The sequence below is a fragment of the Oncorhynchus clarkii genome, chromosome 32, assembly GCF_045791955.1.
Source record: "Oncorhynchus clarkii lewisi isolate Uvic-CL-2024 chromosome 32, UVic_Ocla_1.0, whole genome shotgun sequence".
NCBI classification, from domain to species: Eukaryota; Metazoa; Chordata; class Actinopteri; order Salmoniformes; family Salmonidae; genus Oncorhynchus; species Oncorhynchus clarkii.
The window spans coordinates 9211920-9235759 of NC_092178.1; the positions used below are offsets into that span (position 1 = coordinate 9211920).

Consider the following 23840-nt stretch of genomic DNA (forward strand, 5'->3'; position numbering starts at 1 on the left):
AGCGCGAGTGGGTTCAGCAGATAGACAAAAGAAACAGGGCTCGCAACGAATCTAATAAAAGTTTGTGAATAATACTAGACAGAAAAAAGGTTACAGCAAATACAATATCTAGGTCCATGCTCTATAATGGTATTTGCATAAACCAATCTAAAGAATGTATTACTTAGATTGTTAAATCCAAATTGCACATTTTAAAACTCTCAAAAACCGTATAGCTATTTAAATACCTAGTTGTATGGCTGTGTTTAAGAGTCCGTTTTTTTTAAAGGATACAAAGTACTAATACATTCAGAGTAAAGACAGGTATTACAAAACACACATTCAGCTTTATGGTCTTTCCACAGAGTACATTTTGTGTGCATCCCTTTGATATATTAAGTAGAAATTGTAGACAGCAATATGTTTTTTTAAAAAGCCTGTTATATGAAATGAGGTGTCCTTTAATATAGACCACATGGAGAATTTTAAAAATCCAGCATTTTGACATATCCCTGTGTGACTTAAGAAGATTCTATCCCACTTAACTTCAACATTTCTCCAGGTTTTCCCCATCATTGTAAAGACCCTAGTTGTTTTGTTGCTTTGACAAAGTAATTTCTGAAGATTTATTTTAATGCGATTAGCGATTCATTGAAGTATGTCTCTCATTTTAAGGTCAACTCTGTTACGTGAACTGAACTCTTGTTTTAATCCAGTTATTCCTTTTGAAATATATATCTTTTTTTAAATAACATTGAACATCTAATAGTCAAATTATAGTGTAAAAGCAGGGGAGCTGGTTTTACTCTTTGGCCATTTTCTGGATGCCCGACGACTCAAACGGAATTCTTCCACCGCTCAGTGGTCGCTACATACTTCAGTCTCTACAATCATTCAAGTCGTCAAAATGAGGGGTGTTTTACAAAACAAAGTCATCAGCCATTGGATTGCTTTACCCATGGGGTTCTGGCTCTGGACCAATCAGAATGCTTACAATGTGTTGTTGAAATCGTTGAGTAATCGTTGGGGAAGACTCAAATCTCGACTCATTGGAGTACACCACATCAATTGCTACTGTTGTTGTTGTTGTTTTATTTCCTTATCTAATTGTTCACCCAATAGCAATTATTTATTTTTACTTAAAAATTGCGCTGTTGGTTATTAAGGGCTTGTAAGTAAGCATTTCACTGTAAGGTCTACTACACCTGTTGTATTCAGCATTTCACTGTAAGGTCTACTACACCTGTTGTATTCAGCATTTCACTGTAAGGTCTACTACACCTGTTGTATTCAGCATTTCACTGTGAGGTCTACTACACCTGTTGTATTCAGCATTTCACTGTAAGGTCTACTACACCTATAGTATTCGGCGCACGTGACAAATACATTTTGATTTGATTGCAGGGAAGAAACGTTTGTGGGCGTGGTGGAGCAATGAGTTTGGGTAGCCAGGCAAATTTTCTGGTCTTATGTTGTGGAAAACTGAGTGGGTTTAGCATAAGGCAATCAACCCTGTTACCCATAAATAGACAAGATAGAAATTATTTAACGATTGTTTTGTGTGGTGCTTGCAATCTTCCATTCCTGCTGTCACAGATCTACGGCTGATTTCAGAAGAAATTGTCAACCCTGTTTAGTTGGCACTTAAAAAAGGTTCTACAAATAGGATTTTATTTTTGCATTATAATTTCAGTGTCAATATAAACTCAGCAGAAAAAGAAACGTCCCTTTTTTTCAGAACCCTGTCTTTCAAAGATAAATTTGTAAAAATCCAAATAACTTAGAACAATATTTTTCCCCAGACGTAGTTTATTAAGAGAAATAAAAAATAAAAAAAACACAGATGTTGGTTGTTGTGACTGGACATTCTAAAGTAAATGACAGTCTCTGAGGATGTTACTAAATAAAACAGAAGCATATAAAAAAGTACATTTCATTCACACAGTTGGGGGCTGGATCCATACACACAAGGCTCCGGGGCAGAACATTCACCACTCACACACACACACACACACACACACGACAGTCCTACTGAATCTCTCCCATGTAGAGTCTCTTGTCACTGGCGCCAGAGAGGACTGTGGGGGGAAAAAATAAAATAGTCACTATTAGAGAACGAGAGAGAGGACAGACCAAATAAAATGTAAAAAAGACTAGACAAAAATTAAACCCGCAATGGAAAAAAGCTATAGAAAGAGACAGGGAGAGCGTGTGATTCGCCAGATACACGGATATAAACAGAGTCCTCTCACCAATAGGCTCCTCGGGATGGAAGGCAACCTCGTTGACTGACCCAGCGTGCCCTGGCAGCTTGTACAGGATCCTACGAGAGGTGGTGTCCCACACATACACAAACCTGGAAACACACAAACAGCTTGTAAAAGGATCATACAGGAGGTGTTTGGTGCATTTTCTTTGGGGGGGGGGGGGGGGGGGGGGGGGGGTTGTATTGCTGTGTGTGTGTGTGTGTGTGTGTACGCTCACCTGTCAGCTGAGCCTGCTGCAATCTTGCTGCCGTCAGCAGACCAGGAACACCTCAGAAGGTTCTGTGGACACAGCATTGTATTATAAACAAGTTAATTAATATGTTATAACCAGGCCACTAGACTGACACACATGACAGGAGCACGAATATTAAAACACGCTGGCAATGAAAGTCTCTTCAGTTCCAAAATCAAAAACAACAACAAAAAAAAAAACTCTTGAATCTCTCACACTGATCAAGTCTTAATTTACCTTCTCAAAGTTGTGAATGTTCCCCTGGAATATCTTCACACACCTCTCCTTGGGAGCGAACGGACGGACGTCCCAAATACGTACTACGGGACAACACACACACACACACACATTAGTACATAATATAACAATATAATATATTCTACGTGTATAGTTGGGGTGGGGGGGGTCTCGGATGGTTGAGGGGCAGCTCTTGGTGGCCTGGAGGTCGGGAGCTTGGGCCGGTGGCAGCGATTTTTTTATCCAAAGCGACTTAGTCATGAGTGGCCTCAGTAGGAATAGAACCCACGACCCTTGGCGTTGCAACCGAGCCACATAGGACAACACTCAAGTATTGTAACCACACACACTGACCTGTGTTGTCCATGGAGTTGGAGAGGAGGTAGGATCCCTCTGAGCTCAGACAGAGGCCAGTCAGAGAATCCCCATGACCATGCATACCATAGATCATCTTATTCTGCCTCAGGTCCCACACCTGCACTCACAGAGAGACAGGAAGTAAGTTATTCACTGGTCTGACGACGCGACACAGGTAACCCCCTGGTAAGATCTGGTCTCTCTCTCTCACGCATCTTTCTGAAGGAACGTACGGGATGTAACGTAATGTGAAAGGGAGTAACACACAAGAGCTCCCAGGCACACAGATATACACAACCAGTCAAAAGTTTTAGAACACCTGCTCATTCAAGGGTTTTTCTTCATTTTTACTATTTTCTACATTGTAGAATAATAGTGAAGACATCAAAACTATGAAAAAGCACACATGGAATCATGCAGTAACCAAACAAGTGTTAAACAAATAAAAATATATTTTATATTTGAGATTATTCATTAGTGTCCTTTAGTAGAGGTTTCTTTGAAGAAATTCAACCATGAAGGCCTGATTCACACAGTCTCCTCTGGACAGTTGATGTTGAGATGTGTCTGTTAAACTCTGAAACATTTATTTGGACTACAATTTGAGGCTGGTAACTCTAATGAACTTATCCTCCAGCAGAGGTAACTAACGAACTTATCCTCCAGCAGAGGTAACTAACGAACTTATCCTCCAGCAGAGGTAACTCTAACGAACTTATCCTCCAGCAGAGGTAACTAACGAACTTATCCTCCAGCAGAGGTAACTAACGAACTTATCCTCCAGCAGAGGTAACTAACGAACTTATCCTCCAGCAGAGGTAACTAACGAACTTATCCTCCAGCAGAGGTAACTCTAACGAACTTATCCTCCAGCAGAGGTAACTCTTGGTCTTCCTTTACAGTGGCTGTCCTCATGAGAGCCAGTTTCACATAGTGCTTAATGGTTTTTGCGACTGCACATGAAGAAATTATCAAAGTTCTTGAAATGTTCCGTATTGACTGACCTTCATGTCTTAAAGCACATATGTCAGAGTCAAGGCCCGCGGGCCACATCCGGCCCGCAAGAAGGTTTTTTACGGCCCCTGGGATGATCTTGATTTATTATTAGAACCGGCCCGCAGCAAGCCGGCAGCCCGCAGATCTTTTACACGCACCAATACTACATTTCCCACAATGCAAAGGTGACGCACCGAGCAGTAGGCTGCTTCATTTCAATATTTATTGGCACAGCAGTCGTCAGCATCACAGTAAAATTAACTTTCAGATACCCATCAAAAATGGCAAAACGGAAGGTGGATACTGAGAACCGGGGGTTTCAAACAAGGTGGGAGTCGGAGTATATGTTCACGAAGGTAGCTGGAAAACCTGTGTGTCTTCTGTGTGGAGAAAGTGTGGCGGTACTGAAAGAGTATAATCTGAGACGACATTATGAAACGAAACACGCGGACACACACGCGGACGCAACTGTCAAGGCCAGTTTTATTTTGGCAGAAGAGATCGCTAAATCAGCCCGGCCATTTACGGAGGGGGATTTCATCAAAAACTGCATGATTAAAGTTTGTGACGAAGTTTGCCCAGAAAAAAGGCAACTCTTTTTAAATGTGAGTCTGAGCAGAAACACCATTGCCGAGAGAGTAGACCAGTTGTCCATCAATCTAAAAGAGCAGCTTGTGAAAAAGGGAAAAGATTTTATTGCATATTCCTTGGCTGTGGATGAGAGCACCGACATTTCTGACATTGCCCAGTTGTCAATTTTCATCCGCGGAGTGGACTCCAACCTAAGCGTGACAGAGGAGTTTTTGGCTTTACGTCCTATGCATGGCACAACTACGGGGCATGATTTGTATGAAGAGGTGTCAAGATGTGTAAATGAGATGGAGCTGCCTTGGGAAAAACTCGTGGGTTTGACAACCGACGGAGCACCTGCGATGTGTGGACACAGGAGCGGACTGGTGGCGAAGATACGGGAAAAGATGCAAGAGGAAAACGCGACAGGTGAGCTGACAGCTTATCATTGTATCATACACCAGGAAGCGTTGTGCGGTAAAGCCTTGAAAATGGAGCATGTAATGAGCATCATCACGCGCACAGTTAACTTTATCAGAGCCAAAGGTTTGAATCACCGCCAGTTCAAGGCATTTCTGACGGAGTTAGAAACGGAGCATGGTGATTTGCCTTATCACACAGAGGTGCGATGGCTAAGCCAGGGAAAGGTGCTTCAAAGATGTTTCGAGCTTCGTGAGGAGATTTGTCTGTTCTTGGACAGCAAAGGGAAAGACACAACACAACTCCGAGACGAAATGTTTCTGTGTGAAATGGCTTTTCTGTGTGACATTACGAGTCATCTGAATGCAATAAACTTGCAGCTGCAGGGTCGGGATCGTGTCATCTCTGATATGTACAGTACAGTGAAGGCATTTAAAACCAAACTGACTCTGTGGGAGACGCAGATGCGGAAAGAAAATTTGAGCCACTTTCCCAGCTGCCAGACCATGAAAGAGAAGCTCTCTACCAGTGCGTTCCCGAGCACACAGTTGGCTGATAAAATAGGTATGCTTGCCGCTGACTTTCGACGCCGATTTGCTGACTTTGAAGCACAAAAAAGCAGGTTGGAACTGCTCGGTAACCCATTTGCTGTTGACGTGGAAAGCTCACCACCAAACCTCCAAATGGAGTTGATTGACCTCCAATGCAATGATGCACTGAGGGCAAAATATGCGGCAGTGGGTGCTGCGGAGTTCGCCCGTTTCCTCCCCGGCACAATGCCCCAGCTGCGCATCCAGGCTGCTCAAACGTTGTCTATGTTTGGCAGCACATACCTGTGTGAACAACTGTTTTCTTTGATGAACCTGAACAAAACATCACACAGAATTCGACTTACTGCTGAACACCTCCACTCAATTCTGAGGATTTCTTCAGCTCAGAGCCTTACCCCGAACATTGATGAACTTGTGGAAAAGATGGGACACCACCAAGTATCACCCTCAACCTCAAACAAGTGAACATTACTGTGCAATCACATATTTAGAGTTTTTACTCAGTTCAAGTTTAAAAGTTAAAATTTAATATTTGTTTTCACTGCATGTTACTTCTCCTTAAACAAAGTGTTGTTTTTGATTAATAGATTTTTGCACTTTATTTTTTTGTATTTCAATCCAATTATATTTTAAAAATATTTCAGTTGAGTGGATGATAGAAAATTGCTATTATTGTTTTTTCTTTGAAGTAAATTTAGCCCACTTTTGCTAAAATAGAAAATATAGTCTACTGATGGTGCCTTGAATACCGGTTTCTTTCATTTAATGTTCATGTTATGGGGATATTTATATAAAGGAAATTTGTCTTTTGTGTCTGTTGAAAATTAAAGATTACTGACAGAGCCATAAGAAAATATTGCTTTATTTATCTGATCATATTGTAATATATTTGTTAGGTTTTCAGTAGGTTCAATTAGGTTCACTAGACTATATGCGTCATTTAAAAATTTTTCAATGAACATTCGAACAGTCCGGCCCTCGTCTTGTAGCTGATTTTTTTATTTGGCCCTCCGTCCATTTGACTTTGACACCCCTGTCTTAAAGTAATAATGGACTGTCGTTTCTCTTTGCTTATTTGGAGCTGTTCTTGTCATAATATGGATTTGGTATTTTACCAAATAGTGTTATCTTCTGAATACCACCCCTACCATGTCACAATACAGCTGATTGGCTCAAATGCATTTAGGAAAGAAATTCCACAAATTAACTTTTGGCACACCTGTTAATTGAAATGCATTCCAGGTGACTACCTCATGAAGCTGGTTGAGAGAGTGCAAAGCTGTCATCAAGACAAAGGGTGGCTATTTGAAGAATCTCAAATATAAAATATATTTTGATTTGTTTAACACTTTTTTGGTTACTACATGATTCCATATGTGTTATTTCATAGTTTTGATGTCTTCACTATTTATTCTACAATGTAGAAAATAGTAAAAATAAAAACCCTTGAATGAGTAGGTGTTTTTGACTGGTGTAGATTGATGGCTGGATTGGGGAGGGAGAGAGAGAGGGAGGGAGGGAATCAGTGCAATACCACAAAGATGAGAATGGGGGTGAAATATGCATTAAAAAAAACAAAAGTGTGTGTGTTTGAGTGAGTAGGGGCGTCATGCACCCATTATTTGAGGATGAAGAGGTGGTGAGCCAACTTTAAACTCCTGAAAACAGCTTTGCCCTGACAATTATTATGCCTAATTATGTCAAAAACGTCTATTTTTCTCCAAAGGTTATCTAAGCATTCGTCTTTACCTGTTCAATTGTCATTTTAATAAAACAAACTTTAAAACCTGAGTTTACTACAACTCCTATATAAACGCCATAACCCAAGAATTTATGACGTTTAAGAATTTTTCTAAAGTCTAGGGTTAGCTAAGATCCTTAGACAAGCTACTCTAACTTGATTGATAGCCTGAAATGGCTTGGTAGCTAGTTATGAGGTTGGGAATCTATCTAGCAGGCTAGCTAAAGCCAACTTCATAAAAATGGCTAGGTGGTTATATTAGAGAAAAATGTTAGTTGCATTTAGTAATTCTTGATGAATCAATAGGCTACATAACTTGATCAAATTCATTTAAAAAAAACATACCTCCTGCAAGTCCTGCCCGTCACAGGCAGTTATAGCCCAATCAAAATGCTGTGTGTGTGTCATTTGACACTGCTCTGTGGAACCTCGGAAGGAACCACTTACTAGGGAGAATTGAGGGAGGGTGGGGGGGAGTAGAGAGAGAGGAAGCAACTCCCAACCCTTCCATAAAGCCATCACATACAGGGATATTAACCTGGAGAAGAGTCCCAGAAGCAAACTGGTCCTGGGGTTCTGTTCACAAACAGACCCCACAGAGCCCCAGGACAGCAACACAATTAGACCCAACCAAATCATTAGAAAAACAAAAGATAATTGCTTGACACATTAGAAAGAATTTACCAAAAAACAGAGCAAACTAGAATGCTTTTTGACCCTAAACAGAGAGTACACAGCGGCAGAATACCTGACCTCTGTGACTGACCCAAAAGTAAGGAAAGCTTTGACTATGTACAGACTCAGTGAGCATAGCCTTGCTATTGAGAAACGCCTGTCTTCTCTTGAGAGCCTGGTCTGGCCTATGTGCTCACTGCCCACAAAATGAGGTGGAAACTACCTGCACTTCCTAACCTCCTGCCCAATGTATGACCATATTAGAGACACATATTTCCCTCAAATTACACATCTACTGGGTGAAATACCACAGTGTGTGACATCACAGACGCAATATTTGTGACCTGTTGCCACAAGAAAAGGGCAACCAGTGAAGAACAAACACTATTGTAAATACAACCCATATTTATGTTTATTTAACTATTTGCACATCATTACAACACTGTATATTGACATAATATGACATTTGCAATGTCTTTATTCTTTGAGCGTTTGTGAGTGTAATATTTACTGTACACTTTAATGTTAATTTCACTGTTGTTTATTATCTATTTCACTTGATTTGGCAACGTTAACATGTTTCCCCATGCCAATAAAGACCTTAAATTGAGACACACTGACACAGAGAGAGAAAGAGAGAGTCACAGAGAGAGAAATTAAAATAGGCGAGAGAGATCGATAGATAGGTGACAGATGGCAGGAGGAAGAGAGGAGAGGGACCAGTGGCAGATGGAGAGATGGGGATATGACTGTAACAAGGGAAAGACTCCTTGGTTCTGCATGTATACAGGCCTCTCCCCTTTCTCCTTCTGCACATGGTTACAGTTACATAGCTGTTGAGACTAATGTGTTCTCAGACTAGTGGGAGTGGAGAGATGAGACATCTCTACCGCTCATCCGTCTCCCTCCTCCACCTCTCCTTCCTGTAAATGACCTAAGGGTCACCATCTGAGTCTAGAATGTAGTGCAGAGTGAATAACCAACATTTTTGTTATTGGTTTAAAACTACTAATTCACAACGTCGGTTCAATTATTTGAATTCCGTTTTGTTCGTTTTTTTGTGAGCTCAATGCGCAATTTTTCTAGAGATAAATCCTAAACTGTGCAATGTACTAGGGTGTTAATAGTAGGTTAATATTCTACATAGTTTGGCACAGAAAACATGGTAATTAACTACAATGACCACAATCCATTGCGCTGCCTACTTGTCCGGTCAGTGTTGGGGCAGACAGAGACAGAAAACAAACAGAGAAGAACACAAGTCTTCTTCACTCGGGTCCTCCTTCCAGTATTGGGAAACATATTGCATCTATTTCTATGAGCACAAGCACTGTTCATGACACACTGTTCACATCTTGTTGGTGGAGAGAACATTTTACAGGTTTAAAGCTTATTTCCTGCAATTCTACACATTTTGTCATGGGGTGCAGAAAAAGTGTTTCAGTTTTAAAGCTAATGTTCTTGTAATTCTATACATTTGACCATTTATAATGTTTATTCAGGTGATATTTGAGTGGCTGAGAAACGTTAGTTGATCTGGACATTTCTGACAAGTTATAAATTGTTCTAAGTTATGTAATGACTGACAAGACGAGGAACTGATGATGTACTACCCAGTTTATTAATGTCACCTTGTACATTCTACTATTACTACCCAGTTTAGTAATGTCACCTTGTACATTCTACTATTACAACCCAGTTTAGTAATGTCACCTTGTACATTCTACTATTACAACCCAGTTTAGTAATGTCACCTTGTACATTCTACTATTACAACCCAGTTTAGTAATGTCACCCTGTACATTCTACTATTACTACCCAGTTTAGTAATGTCACCTTGTACATTCTACTATTACTACCCAGTTTAGTAATGTCACCTTGTACATTCTACTATTACAACCCAGTTTAGTAATGTCACCTTGTACATTCTACTATTACAACCCAGTTTAGTAATGTCACCTTGTACATTCTACTATTACAACCCAGTTTAGTAATGTCACCTTGTACATTCTACTATTACAACCCAGTTTAGTAATGTCACCTTGTACATTCTACTATTACAACCCAGTTTAGTAATGTCACCTTGTACATTCTACTATTACCACACAGTTTAGTAATGTCACCTTGTACATTCTACTATTACAACCCAGTTTAGTAATGTCACCTTGTACATTCTACTATTACAACCCAGTTTAGTAATGTCACCTTGTACATTCTACTATTACAACCCAGTTTAGTAATGTCACCTTGTGCATTCTACTATTACAACCCAGTTTAGTAATGTCACCTTGTACATTCTACTATTACAACCCAGTTTAGTAATGTCACCTTGTACATTCTATTACAACCCAGTTTAGTAATGTCACCTTGTACATTCTACTATTACAACCCAGTTTAGTAATGTCACCCTGTACATTCTACTATTACAACCCAGTTTAGTAATGTCACCTTGTGCATTCTACTATTACAACCCAGTTTAGTAATGTCACCTTGTACATTCTACTATTACAACCCAGTTTAGTAATGTCACCTTGTACATTCTACTATTACAACCCAGTTTAGTAATGTCACCCTGTACATTCTACTATTACAACCCAGTTTAGTAATGTCACCTTGTACATTCTACTATTACAACCCAGTTTAGTAATGTCACCCTGTACATTCTACTATTACAACCCAGTTTAGTAATGTCACCTTGTGCATTCTACTATTACAACCCAGTTTAGTAATGTCACCTTGTACATTCTACTATTACAACCCAGTTTAGTAATGTCACCTTGTACATTCTACTATTACAACCCAGTTTAGTAATGTCACCCTGTACATTCTACTATTACAACCCAGTTTAGTAATGTCACCTTGTACATTCTACCATTACAACCCAGTTTAATAATGTCACCTTGTACATTCTACTATTACAACTCAGTTTAGTAACTGACATTACTACCAGTTTAGTAATGTCACCTCGTGCCCCCCAGTTTAGGAACCACTAATCTAAGTGATTGATAGTTGGTATTTAGCAGTAATAAAAGTATGCCTTATTTACTTTGAAGAACTACTAAAATAGTGACGTTGTCAGACAGCAGCTCTATAGAGATGAGATGACTTGGAATGAAATAATAAAGTCATCAAATAAAACAAACGCAATAAACGACTGAAATATTTCATTAAAGTCATGTGAATAAATTATGGTAAATAAGTGATACGCAGTAATGGGCCGTCACTACCATCATGGGACTGTTATTAGTTTTGATATTCTGTTATTACAGTATTCAACCCACATAATGCATCATCTAAACCAGTGATTCTTTTTCAATAACCTAACAGACCTCAAAAAGCACTAAGCCCCCTCGGCACTACTAGACTCTATTCTAGACCTTCTCAGAGATCCTGGTAGGACTGATACATCACTGACACTCATTAGTTCTGTATGTGCCAACCAGGCCTCATGAAACTCAACTGCAACGAATTACAATGAGAAGAAAGAATAGGGGAATAAAACAGCAAACAGGGTGTCCCGATCAAAACTCACAAACCATTAATCAAATTAAAAACAAGGTTGATTTCAAACAAAGAGAGTGCACCGTGTGGAACCGTGACAGTGTTGAAATAACGGAACACTCCATCTTCTCTGAAGTGGATGAGAGGACAAAAAGCTTTGCCGTTTACTAATTAGGAATGGTTTCAGAAAGAGATGTCAGCACTCGAACATCGCTGAAGCAAGCAGACTGGTAAAATAAAAAATGTAGCACATATTTCTAACAATATATATATCTAACAATATATATATATATTATTTTATAATTGTATATATATAAATATATATATATTATTTTATAATTGTATATATATAAATATATATATATAATTTTATAAAACATTAGGAACATCTGCTCTTTCCATGACAGACTGACCAGGTGAATCCAGGTGAAAGCTATGATCCCTTAGTCACTTGTCAAATCAACTTCAAATCAGTGTAGATGAAGGGCAGGAGACAGGTTAAAGAAGGATGTTTTAAGCCTCGAGACAACTGGGAATGTGTGCCATTCTGAGGGTGAATGGGCTAGACAAAAATATTTGAACAGGGTATGGTAGTAGGTGCCAGGCTTGTGTCAAGAACTGCAACGCTGCTGGGTTTTTCACGCTCAACAGTTTCCCCGTGTGTATTAAGAATGGTCCACCAACCGAAGGACATCCAGTCAACTTGACAACTGTGGGAAGCATTGGAGTCAACATGGACCAGCATCCCTGTGGAACACTTAAAATATTGCCTCAACGAATTGAGACTGATCTGATAGATACCTTCCATCAAAACTACTCTACCGAGAAGATATCAGCAAGTCAAATTTTAACCCTTGTGTTCAGACATGGATCTGAGGGCATCACCTCCTTGTAGGTGATTTACACATGCACACCAACGAGCATATGATCTTCAAGAAATTAAGTCCACGAGGGTCAATCCACTCAATTAAGTTCTGAAAAGGCAGAGAGAAAAAAAAAAACTATAATTGGGTTCATACCTACAAACTTTTACCATCAAAAGCAGCACGCAGAGTCTGCCTTGGACAATACGAGATGGGAAAGAATCAACGGAAGACCAACGCGAATCACGTGGAATCAACGAGATCCTTCACTGAGGAAATGCGGCATTGGAAATATTATCGTTGGGAATCTCGAGGACATGTTTTATGTGTTCGGAGATATTCTGTCCTGATACAAAAAGGGTATAGTTATGGTCACTAAACAGGACGCTGCTAAACAGGACGCTGCTAAACAGGACGCTGCTAAACAGGACGCTACTAAACAGGACGCTGCTAAACAGGACGCTGCTAAACAGGACGCTGCTAAACAGGACGCTGCTAAACAGGACGCTGCTAAACAGGACGCTGCTAAACAGGACGCTGCTGAACGAGCCAAGATATTGACTGGTAAGAAGATGGCTAGAGAGAGTATCGGAACCCTTCAAATCTCACCAACAGCAAGCGGCTGAATTTGGATCCAGGACAAAAAAAAACACACAAAAAAAATAAGAGAACATTTATAAGAACATTTGCATTAACCTGGAAGACATTTTTTCAAAATATGGTGAGTTTTTTTTGCCAGATGTCCTGACTGTTTAGCCTGATTATTGAGTTTGAGGATTCTGTCCACTTCAGGTCCAGAGAGTCAGGGTCATGGTCGATCACAGGGTCATATTGAGTCAGGGTCGATCACAGGGTCATATTGAGTCAGGGTCGATCACAGGGTCATATTGAGTCAGGGTCGATCACAGGGTCATATTGAGTCAGGGTCGATCACAGGGTCATATTGAGTCAGGGTCGATCACAGGGTCATATTGAGTCAGGGTCATGGTTGATCACAGGGTCATATTGAGTCAGGGTCATGGTTGATCACAGGGTCATATTGAGTCAGGGTCATGGTTGATCACAGGGTCATATTGAGTCAGGGTCATGGTTGATCACAGGGTCATATTGAGTCAGGGTCATGGTTGATCACAGGGTCATATTGAGTCAGGGTCATGGTTGATCACAGGGTCATATTGAGTCAGGGTCATGGTTGATCACAGGGTCATATTGAGTCAGGGTCATGGTTGATCACAGGGTCATATTGAGTCAGGGTCATGTTTGATCACAGGGTCATATTGAGTCAGGGTCATGGTTGATCACAGGGTCATATTGAGTCAGGGTCATGGTTGATCACAGGGTCATATTGAGTTATTTGTAACTTATTTTGTACATAATGTTTCTGCCACCGTCTCTTATGACCGAAAATAACTTCTGGATATCAGAATAGCGGTTAGTCGCCTCGAACTGGACAAAAAAAAAATTTATTTAACGAGTCGGACGCAAAGGATTTACTCTAGATACCTGACAAGGCCCAAATCCCCATCATTCGCGTGAAGAGAAGACGGAGATACAGGGGACGCAGGTCCGGGTGTCTTGAGAGAATTTGTCAGCGAGTGGGTAACCCGCCTCTACCGTTCGCCCTATTGGCCAATGTGCAATCAATCGCAAGTAAGCTGGATGAATTCCGTTGAAAACTATCCTACCAACGGGACATTTAAAAACTCTAATATCTTGTGTCACCGAGTCGTGGCTAAACGACATGGATAATATACAGTTGGCTGGTTTTTCAATGCATCTGCAAGATAAATGGGTGGCTGTCTATTTGTCAATAAAAAATCTAATATTAAAGACGACCTCGAGGTTTTGCTCGCCTGAGGTAGTGGATCTCATGATAACTAGTGTGGTCTACAGTTCATCTATATTTTTTGTAGCTGTCCATTTTCCATCAGAAACCGATACTGACGATAAGACCGCACTTAACGAGCTTGTATAAGGCCATAAGCAAACAAGAAAATGCTCATCCAGGAGATGGCACTCCTAGTGGCCGGGGACTTTAATGCAGGGAAACTTAAATCAATTTTTCCTCATTTCTACCAGCACGTTACATGTGCAAAAAGAGAAAGAATGAAAGGGAAAAATACCACCTTTACTCCACACACAGAGATGCATGCAAAGCTCTTCCTCACCCTCCATTTGGCAAAGCCGACCTTAATTATATCTTCCTGATTACACGCAAAAACTAAAGCAAGGAAGTACCAGTGACTCGTTCCAGACGGAAGTGGTCAGATGACGCAGATGCTAAGCTACAGGACTATTTTTCTAGCACAGACTGGAAAATGTTCCGGGACTCATCCGATGGCACTGAGGAGTACACCACATCAGCAACTGGCTTCATCAATAAGTGCATCGATGACGCTATATTTAACTAGGCAAGTCAGTTAAGAACAAATTCTTATTTACAATGACGGACTACCCTGGCCAAACCCTCCCTTAACCAGGAAGATGCTGTGCAAATTCAGCGCCGCCCTATAGGATTCCTGATCAAATCTGGATGTGATACAGCCCGTGATTGAACCAGGATCTGTAGTGACCACTAGCACTGAGATGCAGTGCCTTAAACTGCTGCGCCACTCGGGATGTGGCAGGGCTTGCACACTTTTACAGACTACAAAGGGAAGCACAGCCACGAGCTGCCCAGTGACAAGTTTACCAGAAGAGCTAAATGACTTTATGTGCGCTTCGAGGTAAGCAACACTGAAGCATGCATGAGAGCACCAGCTGTTTCTGGACGACTGTGATTACGCTCGACGTAGCCTATGTGAGTAAGCGCTTTAAACAGGTCAACATTCACAAGGCCGCAGGGCCAGAAGGATTACCAGGACGGTTACTCCGAGCACGCACTAACCAACTGGCAAGTGTCTTCACTGACATGTTCAACCTGTCCCTGGCTGAGTCTGTAATACCAATATGTTTCAAGCAGACCACCATAGTCCCTGTGCCCAAGAACACCAAGGTAACCTGCCTAACTGACTACCGACCCGTAGCACTTACGTCTGTAGCCATGAAGTGCTTTGAAAGGCTGGTCATGGCTCACATCAACACCATCATCCCGGAAACCCTAGACCCACTCAAATTAGAATACGGCCTCAACAGATGATGCAATTTCTATTGCACTCCACACTGCCCTTTCCCACCTGGACAAAAAGAACACCTACGTGAGAATGCTGTTCATTGACTACAGCTAGCCGTTCAACACTATAGTGCCCACAAAGCTCATCACTAAGCTAAGGACCCTGGGACTAAACACCTTCCCTTGCAACTGGATCCTGGACTTCATGACGGGCTGCTCCAAGCTGGTGAGGGTAGGCAACAACGTCTGCCACGCTGATCCTCAACACGGGGGCCCCTCAGGGGTACATGCTTAGTCCCCTCCTGTACTCCATGTTCACCCATGACTGCACGGCCAGGCACGACTCCAACACCATCATTAAGTTTGCCAACGACACAACAGTGGTAGGCCGGATCACTGACAAGACAGCCTATAAGGAGGTCGGAGACCTGGAAATGTGGTGCCAGGACAACAACCTCTCCCGCAACGTGATCAAGACAAAGGAGATGATTGTGGACTACAGGAAAAGGAGTGCCGAGCACACCACCATTCTCATTGACAGGGCTGTAGTGGAGCAGGTTGAGAGCTTCAAGTTCCTTGGTGTCTACATCACCAACAAACTATCATGGTCCACACACACCAAGACAGTCCCAAAGGAGGGCACAACAACACCTACTCCCCCTCAGGAGACTGAAAAGATTTGTCAAGGGTCCTCAGATCCTCAAAAAGTTATACATCTGCCTGGTATGGCAACTGCTCGGCATCCGACCGCAAGGCGCTACAGAGGTTAGCGCTAGTCAGAGGAACGCCCTAAAAATTGCCAAAAACTCCAGCCACCCTAGTCATAGACTGTCCTCTCTGCTACCAAACAGTAAACGGTACCGGAGCACCAAGTCTAGGTCCAAAAGGTTTCTGAACTGCTTCTAACCCCAAGCCATAAGACTGCTGAACAGCTAATCAGATGGCTACCAGGACTATTTACATTGATCCCCCCTCTATTTGTTTTGTACACTGCTGCTACTCGCTGTTTATTATCTATGCATAATCACTTTACCCCTACCTACATGTACATGTTACCTCAATTACCTCAACCCCCGCACATCGACTCATTATTTTATTGTTGCTCTTTTATTTTTTACTCTTATTTTTCTTAAAACTGCATTGTTGGTTAAGGGCTTGTTAATAAGCATTTCACAGTAAGGTCTACTACATCTGTTGTATTCGGCGAATGTGACAAATAAAATGTGATTATATCTGATGATTCAGTATATACGTAAATGACGAGTCATTTTTTACAACCTTTCCCATGACCATTTACTTTGAATGTATGTGGTTGGAAGAATGTGTTATGATTGATATATGACAGGCTACTGTCATCACATCTTTGATTATGAATATCTTCTGCTCAGCTACCCAGCATGCCTCAGAGAACCTGTCAGCAGGAGACAGATGCCCTGCTTCAGGCCCACACGCACCAGCCAACCAGGAGCCCGTGACTGCTTGCACGCTGTCAGACCCATCCCTCCCTCAAGCGCCAAAAAGAGATGTTGGGTGAGTCCGACGTCCATCTCCCTGTTCATTTCACTTCATTAACCTATTCCAGGTCATTTTGATCATCCAGTCTCCCTCCCTCCAGATTCTCCGACTGTCGGTTTCATCTCCCTCCCTCCAGATCCTCTGACGGTCAGTCCCTATGGGACTCCTAATCATGGCCGGTTGCGAAACAGCCGAACAGAATCGAACCAGGGTCTGTAGTGACGCCTCTAGCACTGAGATGCAATGACTCAGACCGCTGCGCCACTCGGGAGCGCTGTACTGTGTTGCTCACTATGTCTCCACTACACAGCCACCACCTGATCAATAATCCCAGTAGAATTATTAATGGCCTTTTTATTAGTTTGGATTGAGTTCTGATGGAGCATGCCATTCCGTGATTCATTCCTCACTCATCTGGACTAGCTAGATTGGATCTTTCAATGTGACGAATCCAAAACAGTCGCTCTGGGTGACACAGTCACAAAGAGACATTGATAGGTATAGAGGTTGAATGAGGTGCTATGATGTTACGGCATGTGACAACAGTAGCCATGCCACACGCGCGCGCGCACACACACACACACACACACACACACACACGTACCTTGATGTCGTTGTCGATGCCTCCAGACAGGATCTGGTCGCTGGTGTCGTTGAATGTGACGGCCAACACCTGGTAGGTGTTCTGGAACGTATGGACCGCCCCCTTCTTACGGATGTCCCACAGCTACAACACACACACACACAACTGACTGATGTCCCACAGCTATAACACACACACAACTGACTGATGTCCCACAGCTACAACACACACAAACACACACACCTGACGTCCCACAGCTACAACACACACACACACCTGACTGATGTCCCACAGCTACAACACACACACACACACCTGACTGATGTCCCACAGCTACAACACACACACACACACGACTGACGTCCCACAGCTACAACACACACACAACTGACTGACGTCCCACAGCTATAACACACACCTGACTGATGTCCCACAACTAGAACAGCAGTCAACCAACACTCCCCAGGTTCTGCGTGGTAGGCTTTAGTTCCAACCCAACATTAACACATTTACATTACATGTTAGTTATTTAGCAGTCGTTCTTTTCCAGAGCGACTTACAGTTAGTGCATGCATCTTCAGATCGCTAGATGAGATAATATCACAGTAGGTCAATTCTTTACTGTTCGTCGATAAAGCAGCTTTCAATGAAAAGATCAGGTAAACGGGTGTGTTAGTACCAAGCTGGAACTAAAGCCTGCACACCCAGGTAGCTGTCTGGGACCAGGGTTGAAGAACATCGGTCGCCACGGTTACCTTGACGGTTCCGTCGTCGCTGCCGGTACAGACGAGCTGAGGCCCGCGGCGAGCAGGGTAGCAGGAGTTAACGAAGGAGGTGTGGCCTTTCAGACGCTTGATCCTCTCACCCGTCTCACTGTCCCACACTCCCACAGTCTTGTCTGTGCTGGCACTGAACAGCAGGCTGCACACACAGGGATAGGGCCAGAAAACACACGTCATATTCTCCCAACGTGTTGTCAACAACTATAACAACAACCGTCACACAACATCACGTTTTTCCCTGACCTGAGCAAGTGTGTGTGTGAGTGCGAGTATCCTACCTGCCGTCTGTGTTGTAGTGAAGCTCCATCACAGCACCACTGTGTCCCTTCAGGGTGGCAAAGTTATCACAGTCCCCGTACACATTCCACATCACTGTAGAGAGAGAGAGGCATTCCAGGTGACTACCTCATGAAGCAGGTTGAGAGAATGCCAAGAGTGTGCAAAGCTGCCATCAAGGCAAAGGGTGGCTACTTTGAAGAATCTCAAATATATTTTTATTTATTTTAACACTTTTCTGGTTACTACATGATTCCATATGTTATTTAATCCTTTTAATGTCTTAACTATTATTCTACAATGTAGAAGTTGGTATGTCCAAACTTTTGACTGGTACTGTATATATAAAGTCTGTGTTTAACTTACAGATGAGCCTGTCATAGCCAGAGGAGGCCAGTGTGGCCCCGTTAGGATGGAACTTGCAGCAGTAGACCTCTCCCTCATGGCCACACATCAACATGATGGGAGCCTGCAGGCTGGAGCTGCGGGGAGGGCCCTGGAGAAGGGAGGAGAACATCATGTTGTCATATTACAGACTTACAGACAGACGTTACTGTATGTGCATGGATCACTAGCAATCTGGTCCATGCTATCCGGTATCCTTGTCAGCAGTAACTAAATTAGCGTCCTGCTAGCCGTATTTACATCGGATAGCCTTCCTTTAGCTAGCAAACAGTCAACATATCAGTCACAGCTAATTGTGGCTGCATTTGACAGAATTTGCCATTAGTCGAAAGACTGAAAACATAACTAGCTAACAACTTTCTGAAACTAGATAGCGTTTCCCTTGTACTTTGATGTCCCCCTCTTTCCTAACCATGGCCACGAGTTGTTGCGACTGTGCCGCAGCGATCAGCTCGGCCCTGGGCCTCTTGACTCCACCCGCAGGAACCACCGCCATGTCCCCAGGTCTCTTCTTTGGCTCAATCATGACTAAGCAAATGAATAAAAAACGATTTAGTATAATATAACTAAGTCGTCCTAAGTGAATGAACGTTTCTCTCGACGAGCCGCTTTCTCCACAAGTACGAAACCTGAAGTACTTCCTGTTCGCAGGGCGATTAATTGGTTAGCCGCTCCGCTGTTAACAATGATTGGTTATCACGGTTGTCGAGCATGGCCCTTGAACCGGAAGAAAACATCTGAAACAGACAACAAAAATAAATTATTGCTGCAGAAGGTAGATCGCTAGAATGTATAATAATGTGTGTAAGATGCGGTTTAAAATGTATAAGTATATATCTATTGACCCTTATGTAAAGTAGGGACGGATAAGGCTGGCAAACTAGCCATAGGCTGAACAATAATATAAACGCAGAATGTGAAGTCTTGGTCGTATGTTTCATGAGCTGAAATAAAAGATCCATTAAATGTTCCATAAGCACAAAAAGCGTATTTCTCTCAAATGTTGTGTATCCATTTGTTTACATTCCTGTTAGTGAGCATTTCACTTTTGACAAAATAATCCATCCACCTGACTGACAGGTGTGGCATATTAAGAAGCTTATTAAACAGCATGATCAATACACAGGTGCACCTTGTGCTGGGGACAATAAAAGGCCAGTCTAAAATGTGCAGTTTTGTCACACAACATAATGCCACAGGTGTCTCATGTTTTGAGGGAGCGTGCAATTGGCATGCTGACCTCAGGAATACCCACCAGAGCTATTGCCAGGGAATTAAATGTTCATTTCTCTACCATAAGCCAATGTCGTTTTAGAGAATTTGGTAGGTCGTCCAACCGGCCTCACAACCGCAGCCCATCTGGCTTCTTCACCTGTCTGTAATTTGTAGAGAAACTCATACTGATTGGCTGGGCCTGGCTCCCAAGTGGGTGGGCCTGTGCCCTGCGCCTGCAATGTGAAATCCATAGATTAGGTCCAAATTAATTTATTTCAATTGACTGATTTGGTTATATGAACTCTAACTCTGCACAATCGTTGGAATTGTTGCATGATGCGTTTATATTTTTGTTCAGGATAGTTAGTCTAGCTAAATACCCTAACACTACATACCCCAACCCTCCATACCCTAACTCTTCATACCCTAACACTTCATACCCTAACACTACATACCCTAACCCTCCATAACCTAACCCTCCATACCCTAACACTACATACCCCAACCCTCCATACCCTAACACTTCATACCCTAACCCTCCATACCCTAACTCTTCATACCCTAACCCTCCATAACCTAACCCTCCATACCCTAACCCTCCATACCCTAACACTTCATACCCTAACCCTCCATAACCTAACCCTCCATACCCTAACCCTCCATACCCTAACTCTTCATACCCTAACACTACATACCCAAACCCTCCATACCCGAACCGTCAATACCCTAACCCTGCATACCCTAACACTACATACCCTAACCCTCCATACCCTAACCCTCCATACCCTAACTCTTCATACCCTAACCCTCCATACCTTAACCCTCCATACCCTAACCCTCCATACCCTAACCCTCCATACCCTAACACTACATACCCTAACCCTCCATACCCTAACACTACATACCCTAACCCTCCATACCCTAACTCTTCATACCCTAACCCTCCATACCCTAACCCTCCATACCCTAACCCTCCATACCCTAACCCTCCATACCCTAACACTACATACCCTAACCCTCCATAACCTAACTCTTCATACCCTAACACTTCATACCCTAACCCTCCATAACCTAACCCTCCATACCCTAACCCTCCATACCCTAACTCTTCATACCCTAACACTACATACCCAAACCCTCCATACCCGAACCGTCAATACCCTAACCCTGCATACCCTAACACTACATACCCTAACCCTCCATACCCTAACCCTCCATACCCTAACTCTTCATACCCTAACCCTCCATACCTTAACCCTCCATACCCTAACCCTCCATACCCTAACCCTCCATACCCTAACACTACATACCCTAACCCTCCATACCCTAACACTACATACCCTAACCCTCCATACCCTAACTCTTCATACCCTAACCCTCCATACCCTAACCCTCCATACCCTAACCCTCCATACCCTAACCCTCCATACCCTAACACTACATACCCTAACCCTCCATACCCTAACCCTACATACCCTAACACTACATACCCTAACCCTCCATACCCTAACCCTCCATACCCTAACCCTACATACCCTAACCCTCCATACCCTAACCCTGCATACCCTAACACTTCATACCCTAACCCTCCATACCCTAACTCTTCATACCCTAACACTTCATACCCTAACCCTCCATACCCTAACCCTTCATACCCTAACCCTCCATACCCTGACCCTGCAAACCTAACACTTCATACCCTAACCCTCCATACCCTAACCCTGCATACCCTAACACTTCATACCCTAACCCTCCATACCCTAACCCTCCATACCCTAACACTTCATACCCTAACACATCATACCCTAACCCTGCAAACCTAACACTTCATACCCTAACCCTACATACCCTAACACTTCATACCCTAACCCTCCATACCCTAACCCTCCATACCCTAACACTTCATACCCTAACCCTACATACCTTAACCCTCCATACCCTAACCCTGCAAACCTAACACTTCATACCCGAACCCTCCATACCCTAACACTTCATACCCTAACCCTCCATACCCTAACACTTCATACCCTAACCCTCCATACCCTAACCCTGCAAACCTAACACTTCATACCCTAACCCTCCATACCCTAACACTTCATACCCTAACCCTCCATACCCTAACCCTGCAAACCTAACACTTCATACCCTAACCCTCCATACCCTAACACTTCATACCCTAACCCTCCATACCCTAACACTTCATACCCTAACCCTCCATACCCTAACCCTGCATACCCTAACACTTCATACCCTAACCCTGCATACCCTAACACTTCATACCCTAACCCTCCATACCCTAACACTTCATACCCTAACCCTCCATACCCTAACCCTGCATACCCTAACCCTCCATACCCTAACACTTCATACCCTAACCCTCCATACCCTAACCCTCCATACCCTAACCCTCCATACCCTAACCCTGCATACCCTAACACTTCATACCCTAACCCTCCATACCCTAACCCTGCAAACCTAACACTTCATACCCTAACCCTACATACCCTAACCCTCCATACCCTAACCCTGCAAACCTAACACGTCATACCCTAACTCTACATACCCTAACCCTCCATACCCTAACTCTGCAAACCTAACACTTCATACCCTAACCCTCCATACCCTAACCCTGCAAACCTAACACTTCATACCCTAACACTTCATACCCTAACCCTCCATACCCTAACCCTGCATACCCTAACACTTCATACCCTAACCCTCCATACCCTAACCCTGCAAACCTAACACTTCATACCCTAACCCTACATACCCTAACCCTCCATACCCTAACTCTGCAAACCTAACACTTCATACCCTAACCCTCCATACCCTAACTCTTCATACCCTAACACTTCATACCCTAACCCTCCATACCCTAACCCTTCATACCCTAACCCTCCATACCCTGACCCTGCAAACCTAACACTTCATACCCTAACCCTCCATACCCTAACCCTGCATACCCTAACACTTCATACCCTAACCCTCCATACCCTAACCCTCCATACCCTAACACTTCATACCCTAACACTTCATACCCTAACCCTGCAAACCTAACACTTCATACCCTAACCCTACATACCCTAACACTTCATACCCTAACCCTCCATACCCTAACCCTCCATACCCTAACACTTCATACCCTAACCCTACATACCCTAACCCTCCATACCCTAACCCTGCAAACCTAACACTTCATACCCGAACCCTCCATACCCTAACACTTCATACCCTAACCCTCCATACCCTAACACTTCATACCCTAACCCTCCATACCCTAACCCTGCAAACCTAACACTTCATACCCTAACCCTCCATACCCTAACACTTCATACCCTAACCCTCCATACCCTAACCCTGCAAACCTAACACTTCATACCCTAACCCTCCATACCCTAACACTTCATACCCTAACCCTCCATACCCTAACACTTCATACCCTAACCCTCCATACCCTAACCCTGCATACCCTAACACTTCATACCCTAACCCTGCATACCCTAACACTTCATACCCTAACCCTCCATACCCTAACACTTCATACCCTAACCCTCCATACCCTA

At 42.9% G+C, this 23840-nt stretch overlaps 1 protein-coding gene across 1 annotated transcript; it reads right to left on the bottom strand.

The window, feature by feature from the left end:
• Positions 1 to 1806: 1806 nt before the first annotated feature.
• Positions 1807 to 19710, bottom strand: LOC139391760 (U5 small nuclear ribonucleoprotein 40 kDa protein-like). Its single transcript, XM_071139294.1, has 10 exons — positions 19475 to 19710; positions 19024 to 19153; positions 18660 to 18753; positions 18355 to 18520; positions 17621 to 17743; positions 3070 to 3190; positions 2716 to 2798; positions 2464 to 2525; positions 2232 to 2335; positions 1807 to 2057 (listed from the first exon to the last, which is right to left on the bottom strand). Exons 1-10 carry the CDS (start codon positions 19586 to 19588, stop codon positions 2008 to 2010), a joined length of 1047 nt encoding a protein of 348 aa, XP_070995395.1. The 5' UTR covers positions 19589 to 19710; the 3' UTR covers positions 1807 to 2007.
• Between the last annotated feature and the right edge of the window lie 4130 nt (positions 19711 to 23840).